The sequence below is a fragment of the Capra hircus genome (assembly GCF_001704415.2).
Source record: "Capra hircus breed San Clemente chromosome X unlocalized genomic scaffold, ASM170441v1, whole genome shotgun sequence".
Lineage (NCBI taxonomy): Eukaryota > Metazoa > Chordata > Mammalia > Artiodactyla > Bovidae > Capra > Capra hircus.
The window spans coordinates 18,412,319-18,438,550 of record NW_017189516.1 but is presented as its reverse complement, the minus strand read 5'-3'; the positions used below and the strand labels follow the sequence as shown (position 1 = coordinate 18,438,550).

The window sequence follows — 26,232 nt, the reverse complement described above, 5'->3', positions numbered from 1 at the left end:
TGGGAGAAAATAATAGCAAATAAAACAAGTGACAAATAGTTAATCTCCAAAATGTACAAACAGCTCATGTACCTCAATACCAGAAAAACAAACAATCCAATCAAAAAGAGGGCAGAGGATCTAAACGGACATGTCTCCAAAGAAGACATACACATGAAAAGATGCTCAACAGCACTCATTATTAGAGAAATGCAAATCAAAACTACAATGCGTTATCATTTCCCAAATGCCAACAGAGGTCCCTATAGTCAAATTATGTTTTATTTTTTTTCCAGTAGTCATGTATGTATGTGAGAACTGGACCATAAAGAAGGTTAAGCACTGAAAAACTGATGCTTTCAAACTGTGGGGCTTGAGAAGACTCTTGAAAATCACTTGGACTGCCAGGAGATCAAACCAGTTAACCCTAAAGGAAATCAACCCAGAATATTCATTGGAAGGAGTGATGCTAAAGCTGAAACTCCAAAATTCTGGCCACCTGATGTGAAGAGCTGACTCATTGGAAAAGACCCTGATGCTGGAAAGCCTGAGAGCAGGAGGAAAAAGGGGCGACAGAGAATGAGATGATTGGATAGCACCACTGACTCAATGGACTTGAGTTTGAGCATAGTCTGGGAGTTGAAGGACAGGGAAGCCCGGTGTGCTGCAATTCATGGGATCACAGAGTCAGACACGACTTAACAAACAACAATATCATCTCATACTGGGCAGAATGCCACCATCAGAAAATCTACAAACAATAAATGTTGAGAGGGAGTGGAGAAAAGGGAACACTCTTACACTGTAGGTGGAAATGAAAATTGATACAACCACTATGGAGTACAGTATGGAGATTCCTTGAAAAACTAGGAATAAAACTACCATGTGCCCAGCAATCCCAGTACTGGGCATATACCTTGAGGAAACCATAACTGAAAAAGACACATGTATCCCAATGTTCATATGGAAGCAACCTAGATGTCCATCATCAGATGAATGGATAATGAAGTTATGGTGCATATACACAATGGAGTATTCAGTTCAGTTCAGTTCAGTCACTCAGTTGTGTCCAACTGTTTGCAACCCCGTGAATCGCAGCACGCCAGGCCTCACTGTCCATCACCAACTCCCAGAGTTCACTCAGACTCACGTCCATTGAGTCAGTGATGCTATCCAGCCATCTCATCCTCTGTCGTCCCCTTCTCCTCCTGCCCCCAATCCCTCCCAGCATCACAGTCTTTTCCAATGAGTCAACTCTTTGCATGAGGTGGCCAAAGTACTGGAGTTTCAGCTTTAGCATCATTCCTTCCAAAGAATTACTCAACTATAAAAAAGAACACATTTGAGTCAGTTCTAATGAGGTGGATGAACATAAAGACTATTATACAGAGTGAAGTAAGGCAGAAAGAGAAAGACAAATATCATATATTAATGCACATATATGAAATCTTGAAAGATGGTACTGACAATCCTATGTGCAGTGCAACAAAGGAGACATAAACATAAAGATGAGACTTTTGGACACAATGGGAGGCGAGGTGGGATGATTTGAGAAAATAGCACTCAAATATAAACATTCAGTTCAGTTCAGTTCAATCGCTCAGTCGTGTCCGACTCTTTGCAACCCCATGAATCACAGCATGCCAGGCCTCCCTGTCCATCACCAACTCCAGGAGTTCACTCAGATTCACGTCCGTGAAGTCAATGATGCCATCCAGCCATCTCATCCTCTGTCGTCCCCTTCTTCTCCTGCCCCCAATCCCTCCCAGCATCAGAGTCTTTTCCAATGAGTCAACTCTTCGCATGAGGTGGCTAAAGTACTGGAGTTTCAACTTTAGCATCAGTCCTTCCAAAGAAGTCCTAGGGTTGATCTCCTTCAGAATGGTCTGGTTGGATCTCCTTGCAGTCCAAGGGACTCTCAAGAGTCTTCTCCAACACCACAGTTCAAAAGCATCAATTCTTCGGCGCTCAGCCTTCTTCACAGTCCAACTCTCACACCCATACATGACTACTGGAAAAATCATAGCCTTGACTAGACGGACCTTAGTCGGCAAAGTAATGTCTCTGCTTTTGAATGTGCTATCTAGGTTGGTCATAACTTTTCTTCCAAGGAGTAAGTGTCTTTTAATTTCATGGCTGCAATCACCATCTGCAGTGATTTTGGAGCCCCCCAAAATAAAGTCTGACACTTTACCAAATGTGAAATAGATAGCCAGGGGGAGTTTCATCTATGATGCAGGGGATGCAAAGCTGGTGCTCTGTAACAACCTGAAGGCGGGTGGGTAAGGAAGCAGTTGGAAGGGGGGTTTAGGAGGGCAATGATACACATATGCCTATGACCAATTCATGCTGATGTATGACAGAGGCCATTACAACATTGTAAATTAATTATCCTACAATTAAAATAAATTAATTAATTTTAAAAAGAATTTCTTAAATAGAAGTTTCATTTATTAAGAAATTAAAAGGGAAGAAAGTATCATGAAAAATTTATATTGAAAATTTTGTTTTCTAATGGGGAAACAAAGAAAACATGTTCAAATGATCATGTCCTCCCAAATTCTTTTCCTGCTAACTAGTTTTATAACAAGAAAAATATTGATCTTCTTAATTAATTTTACTAAGCTAGCACAGTTCTGATATAAATTTTGAGGCACAAGGGCTTCCCTGGTGCCTCAGACTATAAAGAATCTGCCTGCAATGCAGAAGTCCTGGGTTCGATCCCTGGGTTGGGAAGATCCCCTGGAGAAGAGACTAGCTAACCACTCCAGTATTCTTACCTGGAGAATTCCATGGATAGTGGGGCCTGGCAGGCTACCATCCATGGGGTAGCAAAGAGTCATACACGACTGAGCAAGTAACACTTTTACTTCATTTTCAGCATAGTTCTGATATCAATTTTGATGCTGATAGTGTACTTATTTATTATGCTGCTACTGCTAAGTCGCTTCAGTCATGTCCAACTCTGTGCGACCCAAAGACAGCAGCCCACCAGGCTCCCCCGTCCCTGGGATTCTCCAGGCAAGAACACTGGAGTGGGTTGCCATTTCCTTCTCCAATACATGAAAGTGAAAAGTGAAAGTGAAGTCGCTTAATCGTGTCCGACTCTTCACGACCCCATGGACTGCAGCCTACCAGGCTCCTCCATCCATGGGATTTTCCAGGCAAGAGTACTAGAGTGGGTTGCCATTGCCTTCTCCAACTTATTTATTATACTTATTTATAAATAAGAGTGCTGCTGCTGCTGCTGCTAAGTCACTTCAGTCGTGTCCGACTCTGTGCAACCCCAGAGATGGCAGCTCACCAGGCTCCGCCATCCCTGGGATTCTCCAGGCAAGAACACTAGAGTGGGTTGTCATTTCCTTCTCCAATGCGTGAAAGTGAAAACTGAAAGAAGTCGCTCAGTCGTGTCCAACTCTTAGCGACTCCATGAACTGCAGCCTACCAGGCTCCTCCGTTCATGGGATTTTCCAATACTTATTTATTATAAATAAAATATTAACTTATAAAACATAAGAGGGCATTTAACCCAAAATCACAATAAAAAATGCCTTATCCTGGGGATGGAAGATATTTTAATTTTGGAATTTATTAATATAGGTTATCAAATTAATATATCAATGATATATTCATTAAATAGTCAAGAGATAATGACAAAATGAAATAAAATTAAAACCAATTTTGATTTTTAAAAATATTATACATTATATAAAAGATTTTTAAAATACTCCATATTCTGCTATATGTATTTCTACTCAGGTGCCCTACTTGAATGAAGAATGAATGATAAACAGTGAGTAGAATAAGAAAACAAAAATTCAGAAACAGTTTACAACACTGCAAATAAACAAACACCAAAAGGTGATATTTTCGCCCATCAATTAAAAAAAGGAAAAACAAACAAACAAAGTCCTCTCATGTTAGTAATTTAATGTGACAAAGGAAGACATAAAATAGATGATAGCCACATACATTATTTATGCTTGGTTAGGTTTCTGGGATATAAGAACTCCATTCACTATTGAAAATAATTGTAATTATAGTGGAAATTATTAAAATAAAGAAAAAAAAGTGTTATCTGCTAATATATTACAAGAATCTTAAAACTGAATGCATTATTTAGCTTGATCATTTTACTTCTAAAAATGTCCTGCTGGAAGAGTGTTGCTCTTCTCTAAAGATTTATTTACAATGATGTTTACAGTTCATCCTGAAGAAGGAAATGGCAACCAACTCTAGTATTCTTACATGGAGAAGTCCATGGACAGAGGAGCTTGGTGGGTTACAGACCATGGGGTCACAAAGAGTTGGACACGACTGAGTGACTAACACTTTACAGTTCATATGAGTGAACTTAAAAACTGCTGTTAGCTTCTTATCCAAAATTCATTGCTCATTTTCTTCCTTATTAACATAACGTTTATTTCATTCTGGGTGGTAAAGTGACCAGTCTCAAGAACTGATTCTTAATTGGTCTTATTCTGTTGTGGCAATCTCATTTTTGTTTGCCAAGTACTCATGTCCTAGCATCAGATGCAATTTTGAGATACTTATAATGCCCAACTCTGGTTAATATGATACAAAAGATTCAAAAGGAAATCTGTTGGGGAGCTTCTTGGAAAATGTGTGTGTGTGCTAAGTCTCTTCAGTCGTGTCCAACTTTTTGTGATCCTATGGGCTATAGCTCACCAGGCTCCTCTCTGTCCATGGTGTTCTCCAGGCAAGAATACTGGAGTGGGTTGCGATGCTCTTCTCCAGGGGATCTTCTCAACCCAGGGATCAAACCTGTGTCTCTTCTGTCTCCTGCATTAGGCAAGAACGTTCTTTACCACTAGTGCCACCTTCTCCCCTTACAATATTAAGCTGCTTTTTCCCCTGCCCCTTCTTCCTAACTTTGACTATGATGTAAAGATGTAATGCTTTCAGTTATGGTAACCAAAGGGCCACAAGAATGAGGAAAAATTAGCAAGGTGCGTAGGATGTTGACAACATTCTACCCAACCAACACCAAGTTTTCTTGCTTTCAGATTTCATTACATAAGTAAACGTGTTTATGGTTCAAGTCAGTGTTAAGTTTTATGTTATTTTTAACTTAGTACATCCTAACTGAATAAAAGATTAATTTGCCCACAGCAAAGCTGGGACTCAAATCCATGTGCATCTGCCTCATGTTTATTTTTACTGAACCATTGTGACTTTAAGCAAGACACATATCCTCTTTGAGTCTTAGTTTCATCATCTAAAATGGGGTTTATAATACCTTCTTGGTGGGAATGACAGCCAAATGAGATAATGCACATGAAAGCTCTTTACAAAGCACAGGCTGCTATACAAGCACAAACTATTTATATGTAAAGTTGTTGGAAGAACACAGTATTGCCGTTAATTCATTTTTTTTTTCTGAGCTTTATAGTAGTGCTAAAACAAATTACAACCAAAGAGATGCTTAGACAAATATACATTTCATCATGGGCTACTTTTCGAGAGTTTGGTAACAAATAACAGTTTGACAGAAAGACCTGTTTTTTCCCCCTTGAAGAAGTTGAGGTTTGTAAATATGGGTGACTTTAAAGGTAATGGCCATGTACATGACAGGAATACATCTAATACCTTGTTCTTATAAAAGTGCTGAGACTTTTGATCATGAAGATCAATGTGATATTTAAAATAGATTTTGTCAAACCAAGTAGCTTATTCCATTGGGTCCATCCTAATGTTCAGCATGACTGAACTCTTGGTGATCATTCCTTGGTCTTGGGATCCCTTATAAACCATGTGGGTACCCCACTGTGGTATAGAATGTTATGTGTAGAGGAGTTAAAATTAGAATTAGTGCTTGTTTCTTGATATCCCTGGGCCTTAGTCTCTATTTGCAAAATAGGTAGAAAAGAGGCAGGCTAAATAACTACTACATTTTGTTTCAGTCAGGGGATCATGCCACTCTCCAACCTGTGAAGTGAAGTGATAGTTCCTCAGTTGTGTCCGACTCTTTGTGACTCTTGGACTGTAGTCTGCCAGGCTTTTTGTCCACGAAATTCTTCAGGCAAGATTACTAAAGTGGGTTGCCTTTCCCTTTTCCATAGGATCTTCCTGATCCAAGGATCAAACCGAGGCCTCCTGCATTGCAGGCAGATTATATACCTTCTGAGCTACCAGGGAAGCTCAAACCTAAAGCTCTCCGAAGGATTCCTGGTGCACTTAAAAAAAAGTTTCTCATCATAAACTTGAAGAGTCCCCATGATTTGGCCAATATCTCTCTCTAAGACCTCATTATGTACTACTCTGTCTCTCACCCAACAATCATCAGCTGTACTTACATTCTTCCTCTTCTTTGAACATTCCTAGTTCACTCTCATCTTGGAACTCTGCACTACTTCTATCCTCTTCCCAGAAGGCACCTCCTTAAAAAGGCATTCCTGTACTACATGATAGGAGCTAAACATAGGAGTCACTCTGTATAAGATCACTGTAATTTAATTCTTATCATACTTCCATATCTATGTATGTATCTTGTTCACTGTTTCACTAATTGACCTATGACTGATTCATGTGGAGGTTTGACAGAAAACAGCAAAATTCTGTAAAGCAATTATCCTTCAATAAAAAATAAATAAATTTAGAAAAAAAAAAGGTAAGGTTGGTGAAGGCAAAAAAAATTTGTTTTGCCACATCCACAGTGCCTAAAACCATGCCTGCCAGTTTATAGGTATTTAAACTATCCCCCCCCCCAAAAAAAATGCAAACAGGCAAAATGGTTGTCTGAGGAGGCCTTACAATCACTGAGAAAGGAAGAGAAGCACAAAGCAAAGAATAAAGAGAAAAATATACCCAACTGAATGCAGAGTTTCAGAAAATGGCAAGGAGAGATAAAAAAGACTTTTTAAGTGAACAATGCAAAGAAATAGAGAAAACAATAAAATTGGAAAGAGTAGAGATCTCTTCAAGAAAATTAGAGATACCAAGGGAATATTTAATGCAAGTGTTAGTCACTCAGTCATGTCTGGCTCTTTGCGACTCCATGGACTGTAGCCTACCAGATTCTTCTGTCCATGAGATTCTTCAGGCAAGAATGCTGGAGTGGGTTGCCATTCCCTTCTCCAAAGATGGACACAATAAAGGACAGAAATGGTATGGACCTCAGAGCAGCAGAAGAGATTAAGAAGAGTTGGCAAGAAAACACAGAAGAACTATACAAAAAAGGTCTTAATGACTTGGATGGTGTGACCACTCACCTACAGCCAGAGATCCTAGATTGTGAAGTCAAGTAGGCCTTAGGAAGCATTAGTAGAAACAAATCTAGTGGAGGTGATGGAATTCCAGTGGAGCTATTTCAAATCCTGAAAGATGATGCCATTAAAGTGCTTCACTTAATATGCCAGCAACTTGGGAAAACCCAGCACTATCCACTGGACTGGAAAAGGTCAGTTTTCATTCCAACCATAAAGAAGGGCAATGTGAAAGAATGTTCAAACTACCACACAATTGCACTCGTTTCACATGCTAGCATGGTGATGCTCAAAATAATTCAAGCTAGGCCCCAACAATACAACTGGTAACTCCCAAATGTACAAGATGGATTTAGAAAAGGCAGAGGAACCAGAGACCAAATTGCCAACCTCTGTTGGATCATGGAAAGAGCAAGGAAATCTAGAAAAACATCTACTTCTGCTTCATTGACTATACTAAAGCCTTTGACTGTGTGGATCACAACAAACTGTGGAAAATTCTTAAAGAGATGAGAGTACCACACCACCTTACTTGCCTCCTGAAAAACCTGTATGCAGACCAAAAAGCAACAGCTAGAACCGGACATGGAACAATGAACTCGTTCCAAATAGGGAAAGGACTATGTCAAGGCTGTATATTGTCACCCAGCTTATTTAACTTATATACGGTCAGTTCAGTTCAGTCACTTAGTCATGTCGAACTCTTTGCAACCTCATGGACTGCAGCATGCCAGGGTTCCCTGTCCATCATCAACTTCCAGAGCTTGCTCAAACTCATGTCCACTGAGTTAGTGATGCCATCCAACCATCTCATCCTCTGTTGTCCCCTTCTCCTCCTGCCTTCAATCTTTCCTAGCACCACAGTCTTTGCCAATGAGTTAGTCCTTCCCATTAGGTGCCCAAAGTACATCATGTGTACAGATATACAGAGTGCATCATGTGAAATGTTGGGCTGGATGAAGCTCAAGCTGGAATCAAAATTACCAAGAGAAATACCAATACCCTCAGATATGCAGATGACACAACCCTAATGGCAGAAAGCAGAGAGGAACTAAGTAGCCTCTTGATGAAAATGAAAGAGGACGGTGAAAACGCTGGCTTAAAACTCAGCATTCAAAAAACTAAGATCATACCATCCAGTCCCACTCAGTTCAGTTCAGTTCAGTCGCTCAGTAGTGTCCGACTCTTTGCGACCCCATGAATCACAGCACGCCAGGCCTCCCTGTCCATCACCAACTCACGGAGTTCACTCAGACTCACATCCATCGAGTTGGTGGTGCCATCCAGCCATCCCATCATCCGCCATCCCCTTTTCCTCCTGCCCCCAATCCCTCCCAGCATCAAAGTCTTTTCCAATGAGTCAACTCTTCGCATGAGATGGCCAAAGTGCTGGAGTTTCAGCTTTAGCATCAGGCCTTCCAGAGAACACCCAGGACTGATCTCCTTTAGAATGGACTGGTTGGGTCTCCTTGCAGTCCAAGGGACTCTCAAGAGTCTTCTCCAACATCACAGTTCAAAAGCATCAATTCTTCGGTGCTCAGCTTTCTTCACAGTCCAACTCTCACATCCATACATGACTACTGGAAAAACCATAGCCTTGACTAGACGGACCTTAGTCGGCAAAGTAATGTCTCTGCTTTTGAATATGCTATCTAGGTTGGTCATAACTTTTCTTCCAAGGAGTAAGCGTCTTTTAACTTCATGGCTGCAATCACCATCTGCAGTGATTTTGGAGCCCAGAAAAATAAAGTCTGATACTGTTTCCACTGTTTCTCCATACATTTCCCATGAAGTGATGGAACCATATGTCATAATCTTCATTTTCTGAATGTTGAGCTTTAAGCCAACTTTTTCACTCTCCTCTTTCACTTTCATCAAGAGGCTGTTTAGTTCTTCTTCACTCCAGTCCCATTACTTCATGTCAAATAGATGTAGAAACAATGAAAACAGTGACATACTTTATATTCTTGGGTTCCAAAATCACTGGGGACAGTGACTGCAGAAATTAAAAGACGTTTACTCCTTGGAAGAAAAGCTATGACAAACCTAGCCAGCATATTATAAAGCAGAGACGCCACTTTGCTGATTAGGTTCATATAGTCAAATCTATGTTTTTTTTTTCCCAGTAGTCATGTATGGATGTGAGCATTGGACCATAAAGAAGCCTGAGCACTGAAGACTTGATGCTTCTGCACTGTGGTGTTGGCAAAGACTCATGAGAGTCCCTTGGACAGCAAGGAGATCAAACCAGTCAACCTTAAAGGAAATCAACCCTGACTATTCACTGGAAGGACTGATGCTGAAGCTCCAATAATTTGGCCACCTGATGTGAAGAGTCCACTCATTGTAAAAGACCTTGATGCTGGGAAAGATTGAGGGTAGGAGAAGAATGGGGTGACAGAGGATGAGATGTTTGGATGGCATCATTGGCTCAATGGGTATGAGTTTGAGCAAACTCAGGAGATAGTGAAGGATAGGGATATGGAAGCCTGGTGTGCTGTAGTCCATGGGGTCGCAAAGAGTAGGACATGACCTAGCAACTGAATAACAATGAACAAAACCAGTGATTGCTAAATTAACAGACAACTGCAGAAAATATGTGACCGTGAAAAAAAATTGCTGGCTGTCTGCTCCCAAACTTTGTGTCCCAAACTTCAGTCTCAATTTAATACCAACCTCAGTTTCTGGGACTAACAGGGACCTGAAGCAGAAACAATTAAGCAGCTCTACAAATCAGGATTGAATATATAATTCCTGCCTTGTGGGTTGTTTTGTTACCAACTGGGATTCTAGACCCTTCCTAGTTCCCCCATCTTTCAGTTTCCTCAGTGGCCCAGTCTCTCTATACAGAGGCCACATTTCAGCCTACTCAGTTCTTCTCTCTTTTCCATTCCCAAGACTTGATAGCTGGCCCCTGAACCCCAAATGAGTGGATCTTGCTTTAGTTGACATATGTCCATAATACTTAACAGCCTTCTTAAGCTTTTGCATTATATATCTCTTGAGATACTCCATTATCTCATGGAATCCTCCCCTGCCTCTGATGCTGCCAGGTTGAATTCTTAATGGAACTGTGACTGCTATTGTCATAATCTTTGGATTTCATATGCTTTATATGCTAAACCTATTAGGCACAGATAGGGTCGACTCTCCTAATCTTGGACTTTCTTGGTTGCCAGTCTGCTTTTCTAGGATGTAACAGAAATAAGTATCCTGACCAGGGGTACTTACCTTGGAGAGCTCTTGTCCAGGTCCACACAGTTGGCAAGTGACACACCGTCCCCATTGGTCCCAGTACTCATTTTCTTGGCAATCCATGGTGGGAAGGCTGCGGGCACAGAATACAATTATGGAACAAATGGAAAGGATCTCAAATCAAGTAGTGGCTTCCATCTCAATTTGTTTATGGACTTCTTGTCTCTGGACCTGGGTTAGAAGGTTTGAGGAAGCCAACTCAAAACAGCTAATACTTATATAGCACTAACCATGTGCCAAGAATTTGTAAAAATGGTTTAAATGTAATAATTCAAGCTTTAAAACAACCATATCATGAATTATTATTAGCCTAATTTTGAATGTGTGAAAAATGTGGCATAAAGGCCAAGGAATTCACCAATGTTCATACAGTTAGTGGCTGTAACACTTGCTGAACTGGAAAGAAAATGATAAGACAAGGAGCTGGTATCTGCCTAGGAACGAGTATAGCCACAATCTCTCATATGTTACCAGCTATTAATAGTTTTGAAAGCACTTTCATACTCCTTATATTTGATCCACACAACACCCATGTTGTAAGCAATATTATCCCTTTGTGGATGAGAAAGCTAAAGGATGGTTCTCTTTTGCCAAAACTGTCTCAAGTACCCTTGAAGACAACTAGCTGTTATTGCTTCTGTCCTTGGAAGCATGGGAGGGGAGAATGATCCAGCATGAAGAAATGTCCTGGTACATTAAAGTGCAGAGAAAAGGGAACACTACTGAGATAACAGTTCTCAGAATACAAATGGTATAAGGCACTGGCATTAGCATTGGTCGAAGAGTTGGGAGATATCGGTTCTATCCTGATACAGGTTTGTTTAGGACTAATAAGTTTCCTCAGGATATGGGACTTCCAGGGTTGAAACTAGGACAGTCTCAGGTAAACTGGGATGGTTGGCCAACTTACTTGGATCTTCTTTCAATCTATGATTCTGTATGAGTCCCTTTACTTTTTCTGGCTTCAGCTACTTAATCTGAAGAAAGGGGTTGGTACATTCCTTACCTACCTTATATAGTCCTTGGAATGATTAAATGAACTAAGGTCCATCAAAGCATTCTGAAGGATTTGGGAAGTTATACAAAATAAGATAGAGTTGAGTATATAGAGAGGTAATTTTCTACAAAGATGAATTTTAATGTAAGTAACTGATACATGGGGCTTGCATTGTTCAAAGAGAAAGGTGGGGTGAGGTTCTTTTGTTCACTCCTTAACCTCATACCACGGTGAACTTCAGGTGGTTTCTCAAAGTATATAAAATTCTAAATGTGTACTTCCAGTCAGAAGAGAGGAGAGTGTGTATGTATACTTTGTGCTAGATACCATCATTCCTCCCTTCAAAAGTCCCCAGTAGCAATGGAGTAAGTTTTCCTGTCTGGCATTCTTGCTTGAATGTACCTTTTCCCACGATCAACTGGGCCATTCTTTCCCATTTCTTCATTCAGAAGAAAGTAGGCTACAAAACCCATTTTTTACATAAGCTTAAGATGCTCCCGTCTGTTGTTTTTATTACTGACCCATAGTGTTAGCCTCAGTAGGCACACTCCCCTCCCTACCCCACATCGTGTCATTAGGAACAAGAACTATCAGTGGTCTCACAGCTATCATGACAAAAGAATTAAGTGTCATGGGCACAGGGCCAGAATACTGGTCTGGGCAACTCCCCTGTATCCTCTTCTTGCCCACAAAAACAGAAAATCATTGGCAGGAGCCAAAGAGCCCTTAAGATAAGCTCCCAATATAGGCATCTGAAATCTCCATAGCATCTGTTTCTGCCCTTTGGGTGTCTGAGACACTCTATTATATTTGGTATCCAGAGCCCCTTCTATCTAATAAATGTCATGTGGAATGAATCTTAACATGTCCCTCTAATCTTGGCTTTGAGACCTGTGAATAGGCAAGTTAGGTGTATGGCCAAATCCCCATATCAGGCTCCAGGGAATGAACATAGGCCTTTTTTTCCTTCTATTTTGTCAAACTGTTTATCCCAAGCAAGCAAATTAAACTGTCTTTCACAATAAGTTTAACAAATTACCTTTTTTAAAGGGAAGCCACAATGACTGATCTGTTCTGAAGAAGTCATGGTTATGAGTAAAATTGTCTAGTAATGGTTAAATTATTACCAAGGGACAAACTCAGGCCTATGTCAAGTTCTTCCCTGTGGTCAGCAGTGCCCTGTTGTAGATGTACTGCCTTTTTATTTTAAGAGAAGGTAAGAGAGAATAATTAAGTTTTGAGAAAATCAGAGCTACTCTGATGTGCCCTATAACTGCGGCTAGACACTCTTCCAAAGTATCCCAGAAGATACATCTGAATCCTCCAAACTGCTGTATAAGTCAGCAACATAGATGGATCTATAAAATTTTGACATATGTATGAATGTGTGCTAAGTCACTTCAGTCGTCACTGACTCTTTGCAACCCCATGGACTATAGCCCACCAGGCCCCTCTGTCTCTGGTATTCTTCAGACAATAATACTGGAGTGGGTTGCCATGTCCTCCTTCAGGGGATCGTCATGAACCAGGAATATAACCCGCAGCTCCTGTGTCTCCTGCATCGCAGGCAGATTCTTTACCATTGAGCCACCAGGGAATATACACCTGCAAATGCTTTCAGATAAAGATACAAAACCTTTTCATTACCTCAGCAGACTCTCTCATCCCCCTTCCCAGTCAATGCCATTTCCTTCTCTGAAGTAATTTCTATTCTGACTTCTATCACCATTATTAGTTTAACCTGTCCTTGAATGTCATGTAAATTTGATTCATATGAGAGCCCTCTTTTGTATCTGGCTTTCTTTGTTCAATACAACATCTGTGAGATTTACCCATAACATGTATAGCAACATTTATTCCTTCTTTTATTATTATTATTTTTATTATTTTTAATTTTACTTTATTTTACTTAACAATACTGTATTGGTTTTACCATACATCAACATGAATCCTCCATGGGTGTACACATGTTCCCAATCCTGTACCCTCCTCCCACCTCCCTCCCCATACCATCTCTCTGGGTCATCCCAGTGCACCAGCCCCAAGCATCCTGTATCCTGCATCAAACCTAGACTGGCGATTCGTTTCTTATATGATATTATACATGTTTCAATGCCATTCTCCCAAATCATCCCACCCTCTCCCTCTCCCACAGAATCCAAAAGACTGTTCTATACATCTGTGTCTCTTTTGCTGTCTCGCATACAGGGTTATCATTACCATCTTTCTAAATTCCATATATATGTGTTAGTATACTGTACTGGTGTTTTTCTTTCTGGCTTACTTCACTCTGTATAATAAGCTCCAGTTTCATCCACCTCATTAGAACTGATTCAAATGTATTCTTTTTAATGGCTGAGTAATACTCCAAACATTTATTCCTTACCGTTGCTGTGTTTGAGTGAACTCTGGGTGTTGGTGATGGACAGGGAGGCCTGGTGTGCTGCGATTCATTGGGTTGCAAAGAGTCAGACATGACTGAGTGATTGAACTGAACTGAACTGAACTGAACTGAGGGAAGGAGAGAATGTGAAATAACTACTTAATGGGTACTGTCTGGAACTAGATAGTAGTGATGGTTGTGTGATTTGGTGAACATGTTAAAAAAAATACAGTGAACTGTACACTTTCAGTTCAGTTCAGTTCAGTTGCTCAGTCGTGTCCGACTCTTTGCGACCCCATGAATAGCAGCACGCCAGGCCTCCCTGTCCATAACCAACTCTCGGAGTTCACTCAGATTCACATCCATCGAGTCAGTGATTCCATCCAGCCATCTCATCCTCTGTCGTCCCCTTCTCCTTCTGCCCACAATCCCTCCCAGCATCAGATTCTTTTCCAGTGAGTCAACTCTTTGCATGAGGTGGCCAATGTACTGGAGTTTCAGCTTTAGCATCACTCCTTCCAAAGAAATCCCAGGGCTGATCTCCTTCAGAAAGGACTGGTTGGATCTTCTTGCAGTCCAAGGGACTCTAAAGAGTCTTCTCCAAGTGAAGTTTATGACATGAGAATTATATTGCATAAACAAACCTAGTTCTTCAGCATTTCCTTTAATACCTTGAACTACCCTATATTATTCTATTAGACAATGCTTGTTATTCCCCAAATTAAAATTTAAAAACTTATTATGAATATTCTTATATATGCCTCCAAATGACTTTTTAATGCAAATTTATCTATTAAGTGCTGTTTGGGTTATTGATTGAGTTTAACCAGAGGGGCTGACAAGTGGTAAGATGACTAGAGTATTTCCTTATTTTGTCTGTCTCTGTCATGTGACTGTTCACCCTGTCTATCCTTTTGTCCTGATCCTGTTCCATTTGAAAAAAATAACCTAGAAAAATAAGAATGCAAGTTGACAGGGAAAAGGGTAAGCAATGAGGCTGACATTAATAGTAATTCCCACATGAGCTCATGGTGCCCTGAAAAATTGATGTTGCCAAGTTTCTGCTGATATTAGGTACTTAAACTACTGCCAGTGCAGCTGCCTTTGGCCACAGCTTGTGACTGCTGTTCTTCTCAACTTGCACATGCCTGTGGGATGAAACATGCTTTCTCTATCTAGGACGGGTGGGCAAAACAGGATGACAGGTCTAAATTAAGAACTCAGGACTTCATGGAAGATATTTGCCTTGCCTGGGCTGTGCAGGAGATGTGAGATTAAAGAGGATGAGGAAGACAGCAGGTGGTCCATGCCCTGCCCATTCCTCTCCTTGTGAGCCTACCCAGTCACCCACACGCAGGGGACTGGCAAAAATCAAAGTAGTTGCTCAGTGTGGGCTTGAGAATAGTAATCTTTGAAAATCAAGCTTCTAATCTATGCAATGCCTTCATTATTTCCAGATGTTTGGCCTATAATCCAGATGTTGTTTTATCACTTGGTGCTGGCTCTCAGCCCTCTCTTTCTTGGCATGGCTCAGGGCCACTTCTATCCCAGCTTTCTCTTGCCCATAATCTGCTTCCAAACTATCAAACCTCTTATCTTCTTTCTGCCCACATATTTGTGAATTCTGCATTCCTCAGAATGGCGAGTGCTCCCAGGTCTAGCTCTGCTGTCAAAAGTGTATTCTTCCCCACTGCTGGACTCAAGGTCCCCAATCATACCATGAGAATTTGGTCAAATCTTTTACTAGTGATTCTCACCTAGTGCATCTTGGGAACTCCAAAAAACACATATATTTGGTTTGCATTTCTGAGATTCTGATGTATTTGGAATTTTTAAAAATTCAGGAGGTGATTCTTATGTACAGCCAAATTAAAAAAATTTTTTTTTTTACTTTATTTTACTTTACAATACTGTATTGGTTTTGCCATACATTGACATGAATCCACCACGGGTGTACATGCGATCCCAAACATGAATCCCCCTCCCACCTCCCTCCCCACAACATCCCTCTGGGTCATCCTCATGCACCAGCCCCAAGCATGCTGTATCCTGCATTGGACATAGACTGGTGATTCGATTCTTACATGATAGTATACATGTTTCAATACCATTCTCCCCAATCATCCCACCCTCTCCCTCTCCCTCTGAGTCCAAAAGTCCGCTATACACATCTGTGTCTTTTTTGCTGTCTTGCATACAGGGTCATCATTGCCATCTTTCTAAATTCCATATATATGTGTTAGTGTACTGTATTGGTGTTTTTCTTTCTGGCTTACTTCACTCTGTATAATTGGCCAACTTTGAAAGTCATTGTTTGTTTTTTCTGTTTTGGTTCCTTAACTCAGCTTGTGGGATCTGAGTTCCCCAACCAGGGATCAAACCCAGGCCTCCAGCAGTGGAAGTTCAGAATCCTAACCACTGATAGTCAAGGAATTCCCTGAAAATCATTGTTTTAAGGCTCTTTTTGGCTCTTGTACATTTTGCCTGAATATTAGATGCAGTCATAAAAAGGACTTTATGTTCCATCACATTTAGAGGGAACTTGATGAGGGAGTAACTTGAGGCCTACTTATTTTTTTCTGGAAAGAATAAGTGATAGTGTGACATTGGCTGAGGGTGGAATGATTCTTTTAAAACATGTTAAACCATGTCACTTCCAACCTCAAAATGCATTGATGGCTTTCCCTACTCAATAAAACTTAAGTCCTCATAATGGCCAATGAGGCTTTAGGTGATCTTCCTACCTCCTCATCACCTCTTTGATCCCATAATCTACTCTTCTTCCTAATATTCTCTTAACTCAAACCATGCCAATCTCCTTGCTCTTCCTGAAACTAACCTGAAAATACTCCCACCTTAAGGCCTTTCACACTCACTGTTCCCTTAGTCAGGCATGTGTTCCCCTAGATATCTACATTGCTACTTTCCTCACCTTCTTCAGTTCTTTGATCTTATAATATCTTCTTAGGGAGGCTTTTCTAACCACCCTCTTAAAACTTCAACTTCCCATCATATTCCCTATGTCCTTCTCCTGTTTCATTCTGCTCAGTTGCACTTATGACCATCTAACACATTTTATATCTTATTTATTTATTGCTTATTTTTAACCCAACTAAAATGTAAGCACCATGAGATCATGGTCATTGTGTTTAGTACTTCATCCCCTACGCCTAGAACATGCCTGGCATACAGTAGGGACTAAATAAATATTTGCTGGATGAGTGAATGGTAAAATATTTACAAAAAATGTTAACAATCTTCTGGCCTAGTGAAAGGTTTCACAATTGGAAAGGGTTTCATACCAGTTAGCTCAATAGTTTCTTCCAATAACTCTGAGAATAAGCCATGGATTGTTATCACCAATTAATGGATTTTTAAAACAGAGGCTTAAAGAGAAAAAAGTACCTCAAATACACCAAGAACCATACAAAAAAGATCTTCATGACCCAGATGACCAAGATGGTGTGATCATTCACCTAGAGCCAGACATCCTGGAATGTGAAGTCATGTGGGCCTTAGGAAACATCACTATGAACAAAGCTAGTAGAAGTGATGGAATTCCAGTTGAGCTATTTCAAATCCTAAAAGATGATGCTGTGAAAGTTCTGCACTCAGTATGCCAGCAATTTTGGAAAACTCAGCAGTGGCCATAGGACTGGAAAAGGTCAGTTTTCATTTCAAAGACAAAGAAGGGCAATGCCAAAGAATGTTCAAACTACCACACAATTGTACTCATCTCACATGCTAGCAAAGTAACGCTCAAAATTCTCCAAGCCAGGCTTCTAGGGTATGTGAACTGTGAACTTCCAGATTTTCAAGCTGGATTTAGAAAAGGCAGAGGAACCAGAGATCAAATTGCCAACAAATCGTTGGCAATTGTTGATCCATCAAATTGTTGAATCATTGAAAAAGCAAGAGAGTTCCAAAAAAAAAAAAAAATCTACTTCTGCTTTATTAACTACACCAAAGACTGATTGTGTGGATCATAAGAAATTGTGGAAAATTCCTAAAGAGATGGGAATACCAGACCACCTTACCTGCCTCCTGAGAAATCTGTATGCAGGTCAAGAAGCAACAGTTAGAAATGGACATGGAACAACAGACTGGTTCCAAATCAGGAAAGGAGTATGTCAAGGCTGTATATTGTCACCCTGCTTATTTAACTTATATGTATTATTTAACTTATTTAACTTATAAGGAGAATATATGATGCAAAATGCCAGGCTGGATGAAGTACAAGCTGGAATCAAGATTGCTAGGAGAAATATCAATAACCTCAGATATGTAAATGACACCACCCTTAAGGCAGAAAGTGAAGAACTAGAGAGCCTCTTGATGAAAGTGAAAGAGGAGAGTGAAAAAGTTGGTTTAGAACTCTACATTTAGAAAACTAAGATCATGGCGTTCGGTCCCATCACTTCATGGCAAGTAGATTGAGAAACACTGGAAACAGTGAGAGACTTTATTTTGGGGGGCTCCAAAATCACTACAGATGGTGAGTACAGCCATGAAATTAAAAGACACTTGCTCCTTGGAAGAAAAGTTATGATCAACCTAGACAGCATATTAAAAAGCAGAGACATTACTTTGCCAACAAATTCTGTCTAATCAAAGCTATGGTTTTTCCAGTAGTCATGTATGGATGTGACTATAAAGAAAGCTGAACACTGAAGAATAGATGCTTTTGAACTGTGGTGTTGGAGAAGACTCTTGAGAGTCCCTTGGACTGAAAGGAGGTCAAACTAGTTAATCCTAAAGGAAATCAGTCCTGAACATTCATTGGAAGGACTGATGCTGAATCTGAAACTCCAATACTTTGGCCACCTGATGGGAAGAACTGACTCATTGGAAAAGACTCTGATGCTGGGAAAGATTGAAGGCGGGAGGAGAAGGGGACGACAGAGGATGAGATGGTTGGGTGGTATCACCGACTCAATGGATATGAGTTTTAACAAGCTCTGGGAGTTGGTGATGGACAGGGAAGCTTGGCCTGTTGCAGTCCTTGAGGTTGCAAAGAGTTGGACATGACTGAAAACCTTAACTGAACTGAAATTTCTTTAACTAGCATTAAACAAAGCCAGGATTCACAGGTAATTTTTTTTCAGGTATATAACATTGTGGTTTTATTTTTTATTCTTTTTTAAATATAAATTTATTTATTTTAATTGAAGGTTAATTAGTTCACAATATTGTATTGGTTTTGCCATACATCAACATGAATCCACCACAGGTATACATGAGTTCCCCATCCTGAACCCCCCTCCCTCCTTCCTCCCCGTACCATCCCTCTGGGTCGTCCCATTGCACCAGCCCCAAGTATCCAGTATCATGCATCGAACCCGGACTGGTGATTCGTTTCACAGGTAATTTAAGACTTATGATTATGACATGCTTTCCAAGGCAGTATTGAACTCTAAAATAGGGAATGGAGGTCCTCCCAGGCTGTCACTTAAATTTACTATTTCCTCAGTAATCTTATAGGGACAAAAATATTTTCTGAACATTCATCTGTTCTTTAAAGAATGACTAGATAGGTTTTCTGCTCAATCCCTAGTAGATAAGGGCCAGGATAAAGATGGTAGCAATAGGAGCAAAAAGGAAGTGATGATGGGAGACACGGATCTTACAAGGAAAGTCCATAGGACCCTACAATTACATGGACGTGAGAATCGGGAGAAAGACATAAGTCAGAGAAGATTCTAAAAGGTTTCTGCCTGGGAAGCCAGGATATCCTCGGGACCACAAAGAGTGTGAAAGGGGAGTTCCTTTTTAGTTACACAAACAAACAAACAAACAAACAAACAACAACATACTTAGTATTGAGTTAAGTTTGGAAAGTTGGAGTGAACAAAGGAAAATGTTAGTGGTGGTGCCCAACAGGCAATTAACATATGTAGGACATAAGTTAGGGCTAGAAATAAGTCAAATGCATAAAAATACCAGCTCAGTTCATGGATGCACATCAGAATTATCTGGGGTACTTTAAAACATAGGGCTTCTCTGTTGGCTCAGATGGTAAAGAGTCTGCCTGCAATGCAGGAAACCTAGGTTTGATCCCTGGGTCAGGAAGATTCCCTGGGGAAGGGAATGGCTATATGCTCTAGTGTTCTTACCTGGAGAATTCCACAGACAGAGGAGCCTGGCAGACAACAGTCCATGGGTCAGAAAGAGTCGGACACAACTGAGCAACTAACACTTTCACTTTTAAAACATACTTAAACCTTAGATGAATTAAATAAAAAAACAAACTTTTGGAAGGTTAAGCAACATTGGCCTAAGTAAATCACAACAGAGGCTTGATGAGCTAAGAAAAATGTTAAGAACGAAACACTAATGGACATCCGTATTTGAAGCTGGAAGAAGAAGAATAGCCAGCAGCAACCAAGAAGGGGAATCCAGGGAAGAAAGAATAGAACCTGGATGGGATAGTACAAGACAAAGTTTTAAGAAGTAATAGATAAGCAATAGTGTCAGCTGTTGGTACAGGTAGGTGAAGGAGCATCAGGATTGGAAATGCGTTCGTTATCTTGTTGGTATGTGACAAAAGTAGATTGTCTTTTAATATTCAAATATATCACAATATGTGCATGGAATAGAAATAATTCAGAGACCACAGGTGGTTGTTACAGTTTTTATCAAGCTTCTCTTTTCATTTACAAAGTGGTTGAAGTATTTCAACTGTTAGTGATAGCAATGTTTGGTCCAGTACTGTTGATTAGTATATCAACAGAGGAGAATAAAAAGAGCTAGCAAAGTTCAAGATGTCACAAATATTTACCTTGTTTTTTATTCCAGTGTACAGAGCAACAGATAATGACTCAGCAAGAATAAAGATGTTGGGGTAGAAAAATAAAAGAAAATTTTATTAAAAACAATTGTCACTGTACAGATAGAATTAATATCCAATGGGGCAATTCTAATTCAGCCAAAAGCAAATGTTAACCATGTGAGTTAAAATCTTTCTCTTTCAAAACATGTGAAAATACACACATCCACAATAGAAAAGCGCAAATCTAAAAAAAGACAAACATAACTTAAAAGACTCTAAATTGAGGGGAGGGATGCTTAAAAGTATATAAATATATGATTAGTGTTTGCAAACTGCTGAAAAAATTGTTAAAGGGAGTGGGGAAGAGAACAGTGTAGCTAAGAATATGGTGACATAATTAAGACCAGCCATCTTTGGGTTGATTATGAAACATATCCAGTTCAGTTCAGTTCAGTTGCTCAGTCATGTCTGACTCTTTGCGACCCCATGAATCGCAGCACGCCAGGCCTCCCTGTCCATCACCAACTCCTGGTGTTCACCCAAATTCATGTCCATTGAGTCGGTGATGCCATCCAACCATCTCATCCTCCATCATCCCCTACTCCTTCTGTCCTCAATCTTTCCCAGCATATTAGGAAAACATTAATGATTGCTAAAACAGTTTTCCCAAGTATGCGCAAGGGTACAAAAACTAACCTGGATGATATTCAAGGGATAAATGAGATAATGTATGTGAAAGTGCTCTGGAAACTCCAAATTGTGCTACACATATGAGGGGTTGCTATGAGTGTTGTTTCTATTCCACCCAGAGGTTGGGAGCAAAGGTCATTGAAGAGAGGCCACAGGCCAGACAAACAATCAATACCCCAAACCACTGCTTTTGTTCCCCGGTGTCCCTAGCCAAAGGGAGTCATATTCACGTACTGACCAACACAAGATACTATGAAATTCTGGTATCATTAAAAGCTACTTACATCACCAGCAGTAGGCTTCCCAGGTGGTGCTAGTGATAAAACAAACAAACAAACAAACAAACAAAAAACCCCACCTGCCAATGCAGGAGACTTAAGAGACATGGGTTTGATCCCTGGGTCAGGAAGATCCCCTGGAGGAGGGTGTGGCAACTCACTCCAGTATTCTTACCTGGAGAATCCCCATGGACAGAGAAGCCTAGCAGGCTACAGTCCATAGGGTTGCAAAGAATCAGACACAACTGAATTGACTGAGCATGCACATGCATGTATGCACACACACACCCCACCAGCAGTACTGTGTGACTTCCCAAAGAGGATATACTCTTGACTGAGTCCTCCCAGCTGAAAACTGGATTTGTGGTATGATTTTTTTTTACAGGGTTAGGAACTCGATAAAACTCATTCAAGTGCTCTCATTTCTGATTTTTATTAATGTTCTTTGGTCTTGCCCCATATTCTCACCACCCTGTCCAATTTACCAGACTATCTGGAATAGCTGTATCTCTCTGAAGATGTCAACAAGAACAGTGCTTTTTCTCACAAAGCAATATAAATTCTATCATATGCACGATCTCTTCCTCACAGGCCAGAAATATCCTAAGGAAACAGACATACAAACTGATAAACATTTGCAAGCACAGCTCAGGGCTATTTATCCTCACAATATGAATGGGGGAATCAGTCCATAGAGTGAAGCCTGTCTGTACAGGATGAGATATTGATGCCAAAATATTACTTGACTTTTATTTTTTAGGCTGCCTAAGGAAAAGATAGGTGGTGGGATAGTGGGGTAAAGGTGAAACTGATATAACAAGAAGTTCATGATTTCATATGTAAATGCACATCCTATAAAACAATGTTTAGTATCATACAATCTTAGAGTTAGATGGAAATTCAGACGTCATCTTATTCCCAAATGTCTGTTGCTCAGTAAAGAAATGCCATCCATATCTACTTGAACTCCTTTAGTAATAGGCAGGCACGTCAGTTCATTATGTTTTTTTTTTTTTTTTTTTCCTCTCATCTTTGGTAACTGGCTAAAACTTCAAACCATCAAATAATTGAAAACATTGTCATGGAATCTCAAAAGGATTCTTTAAGACAACCTAACCTCATTCCCTTGATGATCCAGACAGGGAGACTGAGGCTCATCTAGAAAGTATAGAATTTCTCCTCATTTACATAGCCAGTCAGTGACAGAGCCAGGACTAGAATTTGAAGCCTCCAAATTTAGGATCTAGTGTCAAAATTAAAACAAAACAAAGCAAAACTGACCTTGGTGTAAGAAAAATCTGGTTTCCAGTTTTTGCTCAGACACTTACTAACTCGATTTCTAGCAAGTTTCATTTTCTTTGGGCCTATTTGGCCACCTGTACAATTAAGACCAGAAAACCTGGACTTTCCCTAGGGGTAAGTAGTCAGCAGTATTATGTATTTGAAAGTATGTGGCACATAGTGGGAATTTAAGAAATAATAAATTACAAAGGAACTTGTCACATTCATCCATCATGTTCCTTTTAGTGTTTCCCATCACTTTGAAGGAACCACCACCACCCCAACTTATATAGCTTAAAATCCCAGAGACTAATTTGACTTGACAGCATGCTATAAGAGTAAGGATGGAAGAGTTTTTGACCTGCGAATGAAAGATGAGTGAGAATCTTGTCTTTGGTTTTCAGATCTTTGAGGAACTATCCTGAAGAGACTGAGCAGACTTCTCTGAGTGGCCCCAGAGAGAATGACTAGAACCTCTGGAAGACACAGGAAGCCTGAGTTTAGCTTAACAAAAGGAAGAACTTTTGCAGAGTCAGGGCTTCCTATGAAGGGAATGGACTCTCTCAGAGATTAGTAAGTACATTCCCTCTGAAAATATTCAGGCAGAAACTAGCAAAGATTTTATAAGGTGTAGTAAATTGGAGTGAAAGAAAATTATGATTCATAAAAACCTACTATGCATCAGATATCGTGCTAGACATTTTACAAGGGTTACTTCTTTTAATCCTTTCAACAAACCTATGATACGGACACTATTCACCCTCTAAACAGTTTTGGAGAAATTAATATTTCTCAGTGGGCTTGCTACCTCAAAAGTGGGTAGTAGGAAAAACGCTTTGCTGTATCAAACTGGTTGGCATTAAATACAGTAGTACTTCATTCCTTGTGTACAAAAATCACACTCCTAGGACTTATTTCTAAATGTCCTATGAGTACTGTTTTGATCCTGGTTGGAAATAAGGAATAATAGATATGCTTAGGATCACAAACAGCAGGTAAGTAGCAGACCCAGAACTTTAATAAGCTGTCTTTAACTCAGAAAGTGGATACCCTTTCTGTTTGTACCATCCATAAAAATGGATGGAATTAGTGGAATACACAACCTTTTAAAGTCTAAACCAACCCCAAAAGATATTGATTCTCTCATTCTTCTTTTTTCAATCTCATGTAATTTGTCAACTTCCAAATTCTGCAGATTCATCTTCTGTGATGTCTTGTTAAATTCATTGCCCCCTTTCCATTCCCATAGTCACCACCTCCAGGGTCTCATTCCCTTTCTGCATCTGGTTTATCTACCTCTCATGTTTTCCTATTCCAGTTAAGGTAACTCATGTTTACCAGATTATTCTTCCTGAAACACAGATTTGTCTTTTTCCTTTAGCTCAGAAACTTTCAATGATTTTCCAAAGTATGATGAATTAAAGAGAAAATCTAGCCTTCAAAGTCTTCCATGGTTTGTCATCAATCTACCATGGCAACTTTAACTTCCATTTTCCACCTAATTGTAATCTAAAATCCAGTTCAGCTGGTGTTCTTTTCACAAGCCCAGAGCTTCCCTGACTCCAAACAGTTGTTCTTATTTTTTTCTCTGCTTGGACTGCTGTCTGTCCTGTTTCCACCTGTTGAAATCCTATCTGTGTTTCATGGCTCATCATAAATAATAATAGTTAACGTTTATAAAGTGCTTATTTTGGTCCAGCCACTGTGCTAAGTGTGTGCAATTATTTCACATGGATTATCTAATTTAATCCTCACAGACATTTAATAAAGTAAGCTCTATTATTATCTATGGCTTTAGCCTAGATTAAAACAGAATTCAGAGAGGGTGTAGTAATTATGCTTGATCAATGTCACACAAGTTAATAAATGGTAGGGATGGGATTTGAGTTCAAGTAGTCTGGCTTTGCAGCTCTGAAAGGTGCTAAAAAGTTAAAAAAAAATCCAAAAACCTTTTCTGATTTTCTCTGGCTCAACTAGATGTGATCCTTATCTGACAATATCAAAACATTTTGACAGGATCTTTAAAGCTTATCTTATTTAATTGCTCTTATACCCATGACGAGGTGCTAGTGGGCACAGACTATGTCTTTAGGCGTATGTCTGTCTCATACAGTGTGGCACAGAGTAGGTGCTCAATGAGTCTGTTATGTTGAATTGGAGGTATGATGGGGTGAAGGAAGGGACTGAATAATTGTGTAGGGGAAGATAACCCAAACTTTCCTGCCTTAGCCACCCTGCATCGTGTGATATTGGTCAAAACTGCCAACATCTATCTAAATCAAATCTTGCAGTCTCTGCTTCCCCAGCCTAGTTTCCTGGCAGGTCTTTTCTTGTCCCCCAGTTCTCACAGCTGCCTTAGCCTTGGCCAATGTTTGAGATAAGGCAGGATCAAAATATCACTGCCCTGGGCTCAGTTTCCAGGAATGAAGGATCAAGTGAAACCCAGCCTGGTGGGTGAGGGTGAAAACTGAAAGCCCCCAAATAGAGCCTACAAGCTCTTTACACAAGCCCTGACTTGCCCAGAGGCCACGTGGGTAGGCCAGCAGCTCAACTTCCTTCGGGATGCTTTACAAATATGATCCGACTCCTCCCTCCCTTCCCTAAGCTCCTAGACTCTTTCTCTTCCTTATCTCCCAACTGCAGATAGGGTGGTTGGATGGTCCAGGCATGTTTCCAAAGGACATAGGGGTGCAGTAAAAGCCTACCCAGGGGAACTGGCTCACCAAGGTCATCAGGGTATTAGCGCAGGTCCCTGGCATCTTACACAGCACTTTCTGAATACAGATGGGTGGGTAGACAGACTGCCACAGGACACCTTCCCAGTAATTCTGACTTGGTAGCATCTTAGCAGGACCATCCTAACATGATCCTGAACTCCCATATCTATGCTCCACAAATCTCAACCACCTTGCCATGCCAGAGAGTGTTCCACACTTACCCTGTAAATGAATGGATGGATGGATCTTGCTCCAGCAACAGAATTCTTGGACAAACGTACCTCAGCGTGGGCCAAATATCCCACCAAGCCCCCACTTCTCAGCCCCCAGCATCCATACCACACACTCAGTAGATGAAATCCATGACAGTTAAAGCTCTTCTCTGACTCATTTCATATGTGCAGCAACAACAGCCAGATCTTATTCTCTTTCCTTTCATGCTACTGCCTACGTCCCCGCCCCCATGAAGCAGCTATTGGATCACTGCAGTGTCTAGGCGTGGCTACACAAAGAAGTTTCACCCCTGACAGGGAGAGTAGGGGAGGAGTTGGGGAAGGGTGGGTGAATAGTGAAAAAGCCCCGCCTTTGGCAAGAACTGGAAAGCTCCAGGGACTAAAGCAGGGAGAAAGGGAATAGAAGCAAGAGAGGTTGTGGAGC

At 40.4% G+C, this 26,232-nt stretch overlaps 1 protein-coding gene across 1 annotated transcript in view; it reads right to left on the bottom strand.

Moving 5' to 3' along the window:
• The window catches only part of EDA2R (ectodysplasin A2 receptor), a 95,884-nt gene extending 69,921 nt beyond the window's left edge, over window positions 1-25,963 (bottom strand). The window contains exons 1-2 of the mRNA XM_005700813.3: window positions 25,797-25,963; window positions 10,437-10,533 (exon numbers count right to left, since the gene is read on the bottom strand). Of these exons, the coding sequence (XP_005700870.1) occupies window positions 10,437-10,523 (87 nt within the window). The 5' untranslated portion in view covers window positions 10,524-10,533; window positions 25,797-25,963. The remainder of the gene's footprint in view (window positions 1-10,436; window positions 10,534-25,796) is intronic.
• Between the last annotated feature and the right edge of the window lie 269 nt (window positions 25,964-26,232).